Source organism: Chenopodium album, chromosome 21 (genome assembly GCF_948465745.1).
Source record: "Chenopodium album chromosome 21, dcCheAlbu1.1, whole genome shotgun sequence".
NCBI classification, from domain to species: Eukaryota; Viridiplantae; Streptophyta; class Magnoliopsida; order Caryophyllales; family Amaranthaceae; genus Chenopodium; species Chenopodium album.
In genome coordinates, this window is record NC_137854.1 from 37705886 (window position 1) to 37720081 (window position 14196).

Here is a 14196-nt window from a genome sequence, read left to right on the forward strand (position 1 = left end):
ACTAACATAATTCTGTTAAATGATTTAAGGGCTATCCATTTGGAGTCTCAAGTGTTAACCTTATATGTAGGCTTGGTCCGTCTTTAAAATTTGAGGTTGATTTTGTACTTAGACAATTATCAACCTTTGATGTAGGCTTATTAAGGCATGAGGACTTCATTGTCCAATATATTCAGCAACAAGTTAGTAAGATGGAAAATATATGTATAATTAGGTGATGTATGATCCATCCTTTTGTCTACTATTTCGGCTACATATACCAAAATATTTGCTTATAGGGCGTTTGGTATGAGGGAATGAGGATAAGAGGGTAGGATAAGGATAGAGATCTAGTAGGTGGGATAAAGTTAAAAATGATGTTTTCTAGCTATTGTTTGGTATAAGATGGGGATTAGATTGGGATCACTAACAAAAAATACATAATTACCATTACTTACTTTTTTCCACTCTCCTTCTTCCCTTTTCATTGTAGAAATATCTTTTACAGTTTTACTCATTTAATATTATCCCTATCCCTTATACCATCTCTATGTATTATTTTGGAGGGTTAACTACTTGTTAATTCCATCCCAATTTCCTTTCTCAATCCCATTTCTCTAAACAAACAAGTCGTTAATGCCTCAATAAAGAACAATTAATATATAAAAAAAAGATTTGCGTTTTAAGCTATGTTTTTCACATTACAAATAATACAAAAATAACACAACCTAAAATATGCAAAGAAAACAAGATAACAACCTAAGAGAAGTTATTGACTCACTTTGAGGTTATTTTTTTCTCGCCATGTGTATCGAAAAGCCAATCCAACATCAGATTGTGTTGCAGCTTTAGGCCATTAAATTACAAATTATCTAAATGTATAAGTCGCAGTACAATCTTGAGAAGGCTTCCCGAACTTTTGTATCTTTCCTTCCAAAAAAACACGAGAACACCTAATAACACGAACACGACCCGTTTATTCGAATGACTTCTCGACAAAAGACTCCGCAGTCTGCACAGAGTTGTATGAATTTTTTTCCCTACCTTATAAAAACTACAAGATTACTCTTATGAATAATGTGACGATGCCTATTATATCCATCAAAATATGTATTTACATATATACTCTCATTAATATGTACATGTTTTTTTTTTTTTTTTTTTAATGAATAGTGTTTGGACAATTATACCATCTAAAACTTTTTTTAAAAAAAAAAAAATTACACCATCTAAAATGTTTATTTACTTATTTGCCGTCATTCATAAAACTTACACTCTTTTTTTAACCCTTAAGAATAATGTGTGGACATTTATGTCACTAAATACATTTGTTTATATATTCTCTCTCATTAATACTGCCAATTACTAAATCTGTGATGTAAGAGCAAATCGAAAGAGATTCCGAATATGACCAGAGGCCCAGAGGTGTCAAAGCCACACCCAATCCGACCCGTTCTAAAACCGACCCGAAAAATATGCGATTTGGATTTGGATTCGCATAGACACAATAATTTAGCATGACTCAACTTTAAAAAATTATCCTAATCTGACCAAATCAGACCCGATCCGATCATCCAAACCAACTATAGTGCGTGCACGGCACGCGTTAGCGTAGTTTAAAGAAATGTTGGGCCTATAGGCTAAAGCTGAAACTAAAATGTCAGTCTCTCTTCTCAGCTTCTTCTTCCTCAACAGTCACAAACTACTCGTACAAACAAAGTTTTTCAATTCAAATTGAGGATAATCTTATTTCCAGAATTCGAGAACTCCAGATTCTTTAGTTCGTTCGTTCGTACTTAGGTAAGTCAATCTCTGGGGTTTCTCAATTTTTCTGACTGTTTAATTCATTCGAATTCAAATTTGCTTGAATATGCCTCTAATTAGACTGCAGAATTTGTTGTTGAAAACCCTAGTTAGAAATTATTTGAGTGAAAGAGCTTCAAAATATTTGATTGCATCAGTACCTTTCCATTTGCAATTGCATTTGCAGAATGATAGTTATGTTAAGGGTTATGAATATGCAAAATTTTCGACATCTTCAGTTTCCGAAACTAGGGAATTTGATAGCCTAGCAGAAGGATTATCTAAGAAGATTCAATTAGTTGTAAACAAGGTTCGTGTTGGTAGTAGTGAGGAGGAGATTTTGAGTTCATTGTTGAATGATCAAATTTGTGAGGGAATTAGTGTTAGTCATGCCCTTGTTGATATGTTGCTTAATCGGTTTAAAGACGATTGGAAATCGGCTTATGCCGTTTTTAGGTGGGCTGATTCGCGGTCTTGTTTTGAGCATTTGCCTGGAGCATATGATTTAATGGTAGACATACTAGGAAAGGCGAGGCAGTTTGATAAGATGAGTGAGTTGAAGGGTGAAATGCTTGAGAGGAAATTGGTCACTCTTAGAACTATGGCTAAAATTATGAGAAGGTTTGCTGGTGCTCGTAGATGGAATGATGCTGTGAGGACATTTGATGAGTTGCCTACTTATGGTTTGGAGAAGAATGCTGAGTCCATGAATTTGTTGCTTGATACTCTTTGCAAAGAGGGTCAAGTGCAGATGGCTCGTGGCATCTATTTGGACCTTAAATCTCATATTCCTCCTACGGTGCACACCTTTACTATATTCATACATGGTTGGTGCAAGATTAAACGGGTTGAAGAAGCGTACTGGACGCTTCAAGAGATGAAAGGCAATGGTTTCACCCCTTGTGTTATAAGCTATTCGATTATAATTCAGTCATACTGCCGACTTTCTAATTGGAATAAGGCGTATGAGTTACTTGAGATGATGGAATCTCAGGGCTGCCTACCTAGTGTAGTTACTTACATAACTATGATGTCTTTGTTGTCAAAGGCTGATAAACTTGAAGATGCTCTACAAATAGCTAACACAGCGAAATCCGCTGGATGTGTATTTGACGTTCAGTTTTATAATGCATTGATTCATACCCTTGGGAAAGCTCAACGCATAATGGAAGCCTTTGATATCTTTAAAGTAGAGATGCCAATGAACGGTGTTCATCCTAACACTTGTACCTACAATACTTTAATTGGTATGTTTTGTCGGCATGGCCAACAAGAGATGGCTTTCACTGTTTTGGAAGACATGGAAAAGGCAGCACTTTGTAAGCCGGACCTTCAGACATTCTATCCATTGCTTAAATCGTGCTTCAGATTGAGGATGCCGGATAATTGCTTGAGCGGACTACTGGATGATATGACTGTCAAGCATCAGCTTAGTCTTGATGATTCAACATATTCACTTTTAATTCATGGTCTTTGTAGAGTGGACAGATGTGATTGGGCTTTCCAATTATTCGAGGAGATGATTTGTAAGGAGCTGGTACCGAGGTATCAAACATACCGTCGGCTTCTAGATGAAGTTAGACAAAAGAACATGTATGATGCTGCTGAAAGAGTTGAGCTTCACTTTGATAAATTTAAAGCTTCTTTAAGGCAGAGTTTTCCAGGTCAGAATCATCACTAATGGCAACATATGTCCTGTAAACACTTTTTTTTGGTTCACTGTTAATAGATGTCCTTTATTTATCTTTGAGTTTGTGACGAGTACAATTTCCTGTGTAAACCACTAGACTTTTTATATTCAACCTATATTTTTATGTGAGGTGTGTTTTGAGAAAATTGAGGTGACACATTGGTCTTTTTGGGATAGACTGATAGAGAATTGGTTTTAGACATCAATATATTATGATGTGTGCTCCCTATGATGTGGATGCTGTCAATTTTATTGAGAATAGTTATGGATAGTTGGCAAGGTGAATTTTGTAGGCTACAAGCTTACGACCCATGCTTGTAAAATCCTCTAGGAAGCCACAAAAGATCTTAATGAAGCACCAGGGGATCCTCTTCAGATCCACTAATGGCTGCAACGTATGGTGCAACCCAAAATATATGCCTCTGAAATCCTGTTCTAGTTGTAAATTGATTTGGAGGGATGTATCTGTCTCCCACTTCCTAGGGTTCCATTCTTCAGGTGGTCCTTGGTTCTTAATTATTCCAAAATTTAGGACGATAGATGAAACTTGACCAAAATTGAGATTACAAATACTCCTATGGTAATTTAGAAGAATAATGTAAGTTAATCACACATTGTACCCAAATTCAGAAATACCATGAATATTTTACCTCATGCCTATGACCAAGAGTGTTTAGTAAATCTGAATGAAATCTTAGAAAAGGCCATCAAGACCATATGACTTTAGACCTAAGATTGTTGCACTCAACTAATATAATGTTTCTTACTCTTAGATATCTTTGACGTAGGTCGTAGCCCACTGCCCCATAGACTTATGGAAATTTTGACTAAATCTTGGAGAAGTTACCCAAAAACCATCAAGGGCCGAGTACTAGAGGAAAGTCTCCCAATGTACCAAGCTGCTCAATCCCCATAATCACACCATACTAAAGGCTCCTTTTTGATTCCTATCTTGAAGCACTCATGCTTGTTAAATTTTTTGTTGCCTGACAGTAATTCTAAGAAAAAGTTGTATGGAATTTGGATTGCACATTACATAGGTTTATCAATCTTCTAGTAGCCACCAAGGCACCAGGTAAAAGAAAAGACTCCGAGTGAATGTTGATTATCCATAACAAACTCTATGATTGCAATATGTAATTTAGAAGGCGTTGAAATATTTTTGACAGTAGTGGACTAGTGGAAGGATGTCTCCTAGAATCTGGAACAGGCTCCTTAAATTGCTTAAACTACTGATGACAACTGATAAGAAATCATCTGGTGAAAATCCATGCAAAAGGCTATGATTATGTGACTATTTTGGAATCTTGAACTTGGCTATAGCTATATGGAAGCCTCCTTTGGTCTCTCAATATCAAAGAGACCATATTTTTTTTATTTTTTTTAATTATTTATTGGAAAATTTGTTAATTACTACCTCAGAAAGAGCTCCCTTGTTAATTACTACCCGCAAAAAAAAAAGTTTCTAATTACTACCCCACATTCAACATAATTGCACCGATTACTACCCAAGTGTTATTTCCGGCGACTTAACTCAACATATGATGTCATAACCCAAGTGTAACCATATATTAACCCAACTAAAGTTAAATTAACCTAACCCACCCAAATTATAACCTTTTACCCCCTAATTAACCTTAATTAACACAAATTAACTAAGAAATTTACCCGAACAACTCAGCTGATATAAAATCAATTGAGAGAAGCCAATTGAACTTCTCAACGGATCTTTCACCATTGTCAACCCAAATCCTCTCATCCTTTCCTCTGTAAATCACGTAAGTGTTCATCCTCCTGGTAATTCGCACACTTCAGCTTGCAAAAGGTAAATGATTTATTTTCCTTAATGTTGTGATAATTGAACAAATTTTTTAGGGTTTTTTTGTGTAAATTTGGGTTTTTTACACAATTGAACAATTGAGCAGAATTTAACCTTCAATATCAATTGGTTTAGGTTGAAGATGAGTATGCAACTTGCTCGACCAAATAAATTCACAAAACCACCACAAGCAACAACTTTCTAAATTAAGCACTTCAAATTCAGTTTAAAATTAGGGCTAAGCATTACAATTACATACCAATTTCATACATGCAATACGATTTTCATAGTGGTAATCACATAAAGACTGTAAATTTACTTACTTGGACCCAACGATTGCAAGGGCCGTTCTGTTCACTCCTCCAATGGTGACTCCTTTGTTCTTCCGCATTTTTTGCAAAATTCAATTGCCACCCAAGTTCACAAGCAGATTACTTTGTTAGTTAGGGCAAATATTGTAAGCTTTAACTTGTTTTGCTTCGCAAACGAACTGAAATTCCAGGTTCTAATGGGGTTTTGCTAAGGAAGAAGATGAAGAACAGATCAGGAAAAGGAAAAAAAGAAATAAGTGGGTTTCTTTTTGCCAGTTAGGTGAGGTAATAAGTGGGGGGTAATTAATTGGGGGTAACTTTTTAAAAATTTTGGGTGGGTTAGGTTAATTTAACTTTAGTTGGGTTAATATATGGTTACACTTGAGTTATGACATAATATGTTGAGTTAAGTCGCCGGAAATAACACTTGGGTAGTAATCGGTGCAATTATGTTGAATGTGGGGTAGTAATTAGAAAATTTTTTCTTTGCGGGTAGTAATTAACAAGGGAGCTCTTTCTGAGGTAGTAATTAACAAATTTTCCTTATTTATTTATTTATTTTTATTGACAGGGCCATAGAAATTGGATAACATTATACCCAAAATCAATTAGTCAATTGCCCATGAGGGAGTTCATAAGTATAGCACTTTTGCTTGTTAGATGGATTCTCAGGACACATATCTAGATGGTATAGTTGTCTACATGCTATGTTTTATGATGGAATTCTTGCTCTGTTTCAGGTAGTACAGTTTCTTTCTTGTTTCCAAAGTGGTGAAGTTTATCTTCCTATAATTAGGTGATTAGTGGTGAAGTTCGTCTTCAGAAAGCAAGAATGTTTTCAATGTAAGGCTGTCAAGATACTATTGGTTTCAATTCTTGGGACAATTGTAGTGGGATTTGCTTTCTGGCTTGGTGATACTATACAGCTCTCCGTGATATCCTCCTGTTAGTAGATCGCATGCTGTATGTTGTTGCTTCTGTATCCAACTTGAGAATCACAGCCTTCAAAATTTATATGGTTCTAGACCTTCTAGTACTAATTATTTCATGCATACTTGTGTGAGTTCCTGACTGTTTCTGAATGGAAGTAAAAGTTTCCAATAAAATTGTTTGTAGGCCATGTTGATAGGAGCTAGAATGTGCATTTGTTCATTATGCAATGTCCCTGGATATTATGTAATGAAGTCCCATGATTGATTTTCTTGTCCGTGAGACCTTGTACGTAATATGGAGAAACCTTGAAATTCTGAAAAGAATGTTAAGCAAAGTTTCCTAGTTCCTAAGCAACTTCTTAGGTCACATACTCACATGGGGTCTTTAGTCTTCACTCAACACTCAAATCATGAACTGATGGACAGCACTGCACCTGAATTCTTGATAAAACTCACCAAAGGCCTGTGAGTAATACGTATTGCCCTAGCTAGTGTACTTATATCGTATATACGCTGTCTTTAAGGGAGTTTTTTTTTGCCCTTTAGCTTTTAATTTTTGTTAATGATCTCAAGTGCTGCAATCTTAAATTCCGCATAAAATTTCTAAGTTGGATGCTGTTTGATATTGTTTTCATTACTTAGCAGGTTCTAGAGGAAGCAATGTATCTATTTGATGTCAGGAGTCCCTGGACATTGCTGCCCACCATGTTATACAAGGCTGTAATAGCCCTTTGTCTGTCGGTCTTGGTGATGGGGATGATACAATCGATGCCAACAATCCCTTGTAAGATTCCCCTGTTTATTTCTATTTACATTAAGAGTCATGTAGTAGATTGCATCATTGTATGTGCCCACTGCCTTGTGTCACTGATTTCTGATGTCTGACCAGAGCTTTACCTCCTCAAAGTTATGTATATTTCTACTTTCTAGTATTAATTCTTGCATGAATTTTTATAAAACCTACCAACTACAGAATTTAGGATTATGTCTGTTTTTATTCACAGGAAAATGTTGTCAAAGCTTTATATTGTTATGTTTTGGACTTCCAGGATTTGCCAACTTCCTATCGATGAAATGAGCGCAAACTTGCAGAGCTGATGCAGTAGAATGGAATGTAGAAGTTGCTTAAAATCTCAACTCCTGAAACAACTCATGTTGTCTGAAAGAAATAAAGGGTTCATGGAAGCTGAACTGCTTGCTCTTGAGAGACGCAGGCAATCTTCTTTGTTGTTTGTGCATCCTAATTTTTTTTGTTACAGCTATCAAAACATGCTAAATTAAAGAGAGGAGAATTCAAATGTTTCCAATGACAGTGTTAAGCTTACTGCAAGAATAGTCATGCAGACACGTCTTGAAATTACTGCAAAAGGTATTCTTGAAACTTCATTCCAACTCTTTTGATTTAAATGCATGTTGTTTTCAATGATATGTCTTCCAGTGTATAGTAAATAATCATAGATGAATCTCTTTAAGTGCAGCATAATTGTTGCCTTTAAGATATTTAACATCTTTCTCTGTTTCATGACACAGTTTCTTCTCCAAGGATTATGTTTTCCACCTAAACAAGAATTAAACTCGTAGCTTATTAGATTAGTCTGCTTTATTTCAGTACTAAAATATGATGTAAAAATGGATGAGATAAAAAAAAAAATAAAAAATTTAGCTGATGTGAGTGTACTTGAACACTTCTTCCTAATATACTAATTAGATTTATGATAAAAACTTGTCCCTTCTATATTTTCTTCTTTGTGAAGTGTAGCCTTAATTTGTAGCAAAATGTTGCGGCTCCATATTTCTGTGTAGTGTATACCCAAATGATGTATGCTGGGCCTTTTGGATGATATTTTGATTGGAACTTAGGCACCAAAATTTTTAGACATTGCTTGTCTTTTTACTTCCTTCTCTTCTTATCTGATTGATAAATAAATTTGGCACCAAAGACATATTGCTCTAGCAATTGCCACTCTTCCCAACAGTATCAATGAAGCCAATATCATCCAATTCCTTAAACTATTTATTGTTTCTTGTATCAGTCTTCAGTTTTGTCAATCCAGTGATTCTTTCAATCCCAAGATCACAAGTCTATACAGTACTAGTTTGATTTAAACATCGGTTTGCTAATAATTTATCATCGTCATCTCATGTCATGATCTTGGTTATGATAAATAATCTTACGAAGTAGATTTATAAGTTGAACAGTTCTTCATATGCTCTAGCGCTTATACCTCAATGCTGGATAATTATCTTGTTTCAAATCTTAACCCATTCAGCTTCTGTCATTTCTCATTTAAAAAATAAATGTAGGCCCTAAATGACTTAATTTTCGGCAGAGTCAAAGGATTTGTGGTGTGGAGTATCTGGACATCTGTCATTCTTCTTTTCTAGTTCTACATTGTTTTGCCATTAAATTTCTAGGTATGGCCTGAAAATTTCGGTTTTAGTCGGTGGCTTATTGTCAGACTTCTGATTTTCTAGGTTTACTGAGATCCATAATTTCCTTTTTTTTCCTACCCAAAATGCTTTTAATTACCAATATACAGTTGCATATATTATTTTGACCTGCCTAAACTCTGGCATGACTGAACCAGGGCTTTATTTTTCGGATGCAATCGCGATTTATGTTGTAAGCCCAAGATTTGTTACATCGCGGTGATGCAATCAAATCTATTACTCTGGATGGAACCTAAAGCAAGTGTTGTCATACTCAGATCTCTTTATGTCTAATGTTGTGTTTTTTTTTATTTTTTTTTATTTTTTTTTATTTTTTTTTGCATAGGATACCTGCATGTTTTTTTTCATATTGTTCAGGGATTTGAATATGTTTAGTCACATGACATGAGGCTTGTTTGGTAAGGTAATAAAATAAAGAAAAAGGAAAAGAAAAAGATGAAGAATCAATTCTCTTGATCTGATTTAAGGGCGCTTCATAATCTAACAAATGATAGGACATCAAGGTAGAGACAAATGGATTGATGAAATTAGCTTAATTCCATGAAACTTCATTTTCTCTCTCTTTTGCTAAACTGCCATGTGCTGTGTGGGGCCAATGTAGTTAATCCAAGATGGGGTCTTTTATTGGATGAGCATAATGATAATTAAAATCCTTTAATTATTACTTTTTCCTACCAAAATAATTGCTCTTCCATATTAGATTCTCGTTATATCATACAATATTTTAACATTCAACGCAATATTTATAATACAAGTAGTATTATTAATTTATCATCAGATTTATCTTATATTCCAATTATTGTGTGGGTCTGCCGAATTTGTTGACCTTTATTTCACTCAGTATTTATTTTTACTTACTTATGGTACGTTGAATTGCCTGCTATTTTGAAATTTTAAACTTCTTTGCCTAAGTTTGTTTGTATGTGATTTTTGCTGTGCCGAGTTTTATTTAGGAGAAAATGAAGCTGAAAAATTTTACTCGTAGACTAATGTTTGTCTGATATTAAAACAATGATAAGAAGTTCCCTACATCCCCTACCAAACCAAAACCATGTACAAGTCACTCGGCCTAAATAAATTAGGAATTTATATAACAAGCAATAACATAAATAGTAACGAGTAATTAGTGTTATCCTTCAAAAAATTATTTCTAATGAAAGGAAAATGTCTGATTAGATAAGGGAGAAAATTAGAAAATATAGATCTGCTCCTTGCCCCCATCCCTGTTTTAATAAGCAGGATGAAGCCAGAAACCTTTGTTAATGAGATTTCAGTTCTGCTATTCTCTGAATATGCAGGTATTGTTTAAAATATAGTACTACAGTATTTCTCATGCCACTTTTCACTTTAAAAATAAATAATGTTGATAAATGACACAACTACCTTTATTATTTCTTCCTTGTGATCTAATAGAGAGTCATATTAGTGGGACCAACTAAATTTCATTTTTTTTTTACTCTCACAGTTTACTGTCATTTTCATAGTTGGACCCTTTATGTACTATTTACAGGCATTAGAGAATCTTTAAAACTATCCTCCTCCTGTTTTTGGAATAAAGTTTCTGCAAGAAAATGCCTGTACAAAGTAAATACAATGTACTGTACCTGTTTTCTCGTTTTATATACTACTGTAATGTTTTTCTTTCTAGTTGAAACTCCCTCCATTTCTTGTTGTTTTGTCTCTGAACTCTAGCTCTTTCTTGGTAGATAAAAAAAGAAAATGTCCACCCCATACTTCCCTCTTAGTTGGGAGAGCACAGGAGACCAATGGTGGTATGCAACCCCCATAGATTGGGCAGCAGCCAATGGCCTTTGTGACTTAGTTAAAGAACTCCTCCGCATTGACCCTAACCTTCTCATCAAGCTAACCTCCCTCCGCCGAACACGCCGCCTTGAGACTGTCTGGGAGGACAGCCTCGAAGCAGAAGCCAGGCCACATGATGAGATTGCCCATTGTAGGGCTTGTGTGGCCCGGGCTCTCCTCATGGACTGTGAACCCAGTAATGGTGAAGGGCTGCATCGTAACTCTCTGATGAGGGCCGGCTATGGTGGATGGCTCCTCTACACCGCAGCGTCAGCAGGAGATATGGAGTTTGTTAAGGACTTGCTTGAGAGAGATCCGCTTCTTGTTGTTGGAGAAGGTGAGTATGGTGTCACTGATATTCTTTACGCTGCTGCTCGAAGCAAGAATTCCGAGGTTTTTAGGCTCTTGCTTGAATCTGCTATGAATGTGAATAAAGATAGTGGTGAATTAGGGGAGGATTTTGTAGGGGAGATGATGAATAGGGCAGTTCATGCTGCTGCTAGAGGAGGGAACTTAGCGATTCTCAAGGAGCTTTTGTTGGATTGTTCTGATGTTTCAGGTTATAGAGATGGTCAAGGATCCACCATTTTGCATTCTGCTTCTGGAAGAGGCCAACTTGAGGTGAGAACTTTTTGTTTAATTCAAAAAAAAAAAAATTAATCTAAGCAATTGATCATGATTATTCCCTGTTTTACTAGATTTAGGTTTATTGGCTTATCTTTAGTTCTTGATTTAGTCTAGAATTTTGTCATAGATCTAATAAATAACATGTTGCCTTTTGTTTACTGTATTCCCATTTACAACCACCGCGTAGTATGGATCTCTCCTGTTGTCTTATACAATCTTACCTTTGTCTAACCTTTTTTAGTAGAATGGTTGTTTTGAAAATCCTCTTAGAACATTTTTTAGCAAGTCTCACATCATATTGTATCTTATCCATGGCATGAAATTTTAAGTATTGTGGATAGACAGAAGGAGGAGGGGGACCTTAGAGAGAAAAGTACTAGAGTTTACTTGAAAAGGCAAGTGTGCAAATGATTTGGGAAATCCAATAAAGGAAAACGTGGAAAAATAGTACAAGTTGGATAAAGCACTACACTATGGTTATTTAAAAAAAAAAAAAAAAAAAAAAAAAATCCTTGGAGCTTCCTATTACAATTTTCCCCTCCCCACCAAAAACAAATAATATGTATTTTTTTATACTTAATAATTGCTGCATTACTATTGAGAATGACTTGTGGTTAATTATCTCGCTAATCTATCATTCTGGGATGCAGGTGGTTAAGGATTTGATAGCAACATATAGTAGTATCATTAGCTCCACTGATAATCAAGGGAATACAGCATTACATACTGCTGCATACAGAGGATACTCTGCTGTAGTGGAGGTTTTAGTCCTTGAAGCACCCTCATTAACCACATCGAGAAACAATGATGGTAACACATTTCTACACATGGCAGTGGCTGGATTCCGGTCCCCTGGTTTCCATCGAATTGACCAGCAGCTTCAACTCATCAAATGGCTGGCAAGTGGCGGAATTGTCAGTTTGGAAGACATCATCAATATAAGAAACACAGAAGGAAGAACTGCAATGCATGTAGCTGTTGCTGAGAACATTCAGTGCAATGTTGTGGAGCTCCTAATGAGGGTACCTTCAATCGATTTGAATATTCGTGATATTGATGAATTTACCCCTCTGGATCTCCTCAAGCAATGCCCTAATACAGCATCATCAAATATTCTAATCAAGCAACTTACATCAGCTGGAGGGATTTCTGATTGTCAAGATTATACTACAAGAAGTGCTTTGGCTAGACAGTTGAGAATTCAGGGCATTGGAACTAGTCCTGGGACTTCTTTCAGATTACCAGATGCCGAGTTATTCCCATATGCAAAAGACGGCAATGACTCTGAGGTTAGTTGTGAACCGCCTAGTAGTAGGTTCAGCTCTTGCTCTAGCGAAGTAACAAGCCATTTTGGCTTAGAGAGCAACAAGAAAGCTTCAAGATGGCTAAAGTTTCTTCGAAGACCCAGCAAAACTGACATGTGCCCTATTACACAAATCGAATCAGCCAACCCACACCACATATTATCAAGTACAAAGGTGGAGGAGCACAATGATGTTGGAATGTTTAAGGTGTGCAGAAACGTAGATGAAAGTATAACTCCACTCAGACAAAAATTCTCAAGGGCAGCTCCGAGCCCTTCTGCCCGGGAGAAATTCACTGCAAGCCTAATGCAAGGGGTGGTGCAAGCAACACCGCCCAGATCTTGTTTATCGTTGGCTCGATATTCTCCTTCGAGCTCAATTTCTGAATCATTGACATCTTCCCCTACTGCAGTAGATAAGATGAGAGGCGACTATGACAGAAAAAGTCCAGGAAGATCCTCATTTTTTAGCGGGCCTTTAAGTGGTGGAAAGCCGTTGGTGGGTGAGAAGCATAGAAGGGTAAGCTCTTTCAACAAGAGTTTAATGAATCAGTACTTCTGCTTTGGGGCTCAAGGGTTGGCTGTGGAAGATTCACTTACAGTCAAAAGAACAAACAGCAGTTGCAGAAGGCTCGTCTTCTGAAACACATTAGGGTTAGGTGATGTTATGATTTTAGTTAGGGAATTCTTCCTACTTTATACTTTTCCTTTATAATTTGATTAGAGTTGATAAGGATGAAGCTAAATTTGGAAATCTTTACCTTACCCTCGATCCAATTTTGTGGTTAATCAATCATTAATTCATCAGTTTTCTTTTTTTTACAGGATCATTAATTCATCATAATACTTCGATTACTTCGACTTTTTTTTTTTTTTCTTTTTCTTTTTTAACCTGACATGTTTTGTCACATACTCGCATTAAACCATGGATCACTTAATTTGTTGAACACGTCGATGCCTTTTCTAATCCTTATGACAGTTTACCCTTTGAATTAAATCATGGATCGCTTAACTGTTGAACTTATATAAATTTAACACTGCGCTATCCAAAAACATTTACTTATTTGAAAAGTGAAATCTGACCCACAAAACAAACAAGTATGAAACATGTTGGATATTTTCGCGGAATCATTGATCTTGGACTGGTGCCCTAAGTATAATGGGTGGTGTGATAATACGGGCCCAAGAAAACAGAAAATCAAGTTAAGCAAACGAACCAGACATTACAAGCAACAAGACAGGACATAATTAACAAGTAACTTAGTAACGACTACGAGTCTACGATGAAGATGCAGACGATCCACTATTCCAGCCTGACGAGCAAAACCCAGTAAATTCAGTTAACCGAGCACAATGTCCGAAGCAACATTCGGGTCCTTGACTATATAAGAGACACTTCTCGAATTGTGGCACACACTCGTTCTCCGTGGTGGTAGCAGTAGTAAAAGCTACTGCGATTTCTGAATTAACACGACTAT

At 36.1% G+C, this 14196-nt stretch overlaps 2 protein-coding genes across 4 annotated transcripts; both read left to right on the forward strand.

The window, feature by feature from the left end:
• The first annotated feature begins 1726 nt into the window (after positions 1-1726).
• Positions 1727-9728, forward strand: LOC145601716 (pentatricopeptide repeat-containing protein At3g04130, mitochondrial-like). 3 transcript variants are annotated; one of them, XM_081657780.1, is made up of 5 exons: positions 1727-3446; positions 7180-7318; positions 7584-7903; positions 8865-8949; positions 9123-9728. In XM_081657780.1, the coding sequence occupies exons 1-2, from the start codon at positions 1850-1852 to the stop codon at positions 7206-7208; spliced, it is 1626 nt and encodes a 541-aa protein (XP_081513906.1). In that variant the 5' UTR covers positions 1727-1849; the 3' UTR covers positions 7209-7318; positions 7584-7903; positions 8865-8949; positions 9123-9728. The 3 variants fall into 3 exon arrangements, with proteins under 3 accessions (XP_081513906.1, XP_081513905.1, XP_081513907.1); XM_081657779.1 differs by having other exon boundaries at positions 8865-9728; XM_081657781.1 differs by lacking the exons at positions 8865-8949; positions 9123-9728 and having other exon boundaries at positions 7584-7906.
• Positions 9729-9734: 6 nt separating this feature from the next.
• On the forward strand, positions 9735-13511 carry LOC145601715 (uncharacterized). Its single transcript, XM_081657778.1, has 2 exons — positions 9735-11409; positions 12066-13511. The coding sequence occupies exons 1-2, from the start codon at positions 10705-10707 to the stop codon at positions 13359-13361; spliced, it is 2001 nt and encodes a 666-aa protein (XP_081513904.1). The 5' UTR covers positions 9735-10704; the 3' UTR covers positions 13362-13511.
• Positions 13512-14196: the final 685 nt, after the last annotated feature.

Coding starts and splice junctions, on each gene's coding strand:
- LOC145601716 (XM_081657779.1), top strand. CDS start 1,850: ATGCCTCTAATTAGACTGCAGAATTTGTTGTTGAAAACCCTAGTTAGA. Junction 3,447..7,179: donor TTTAAGGCAGAGTTTTCCAG/GTCAGAATCATC, acceptor ATTACTTAGCAG/GTTCTAGAGGAAGCAATGTA.
- LOC145601715 (XM_081657778.1), top strand. CDS start 10,705: ATGTCCACCCCATACTTCCCTCTTAGTTGGGAGAGCACAGGAGACCAA. Junction 11,410..12,065: donor CTGGAAGAGGCCAACTTGAG/GTGAGAACTTTT, acceptor TCTGGGATGCAG/GTGGTTAAGGATTTGATAGC.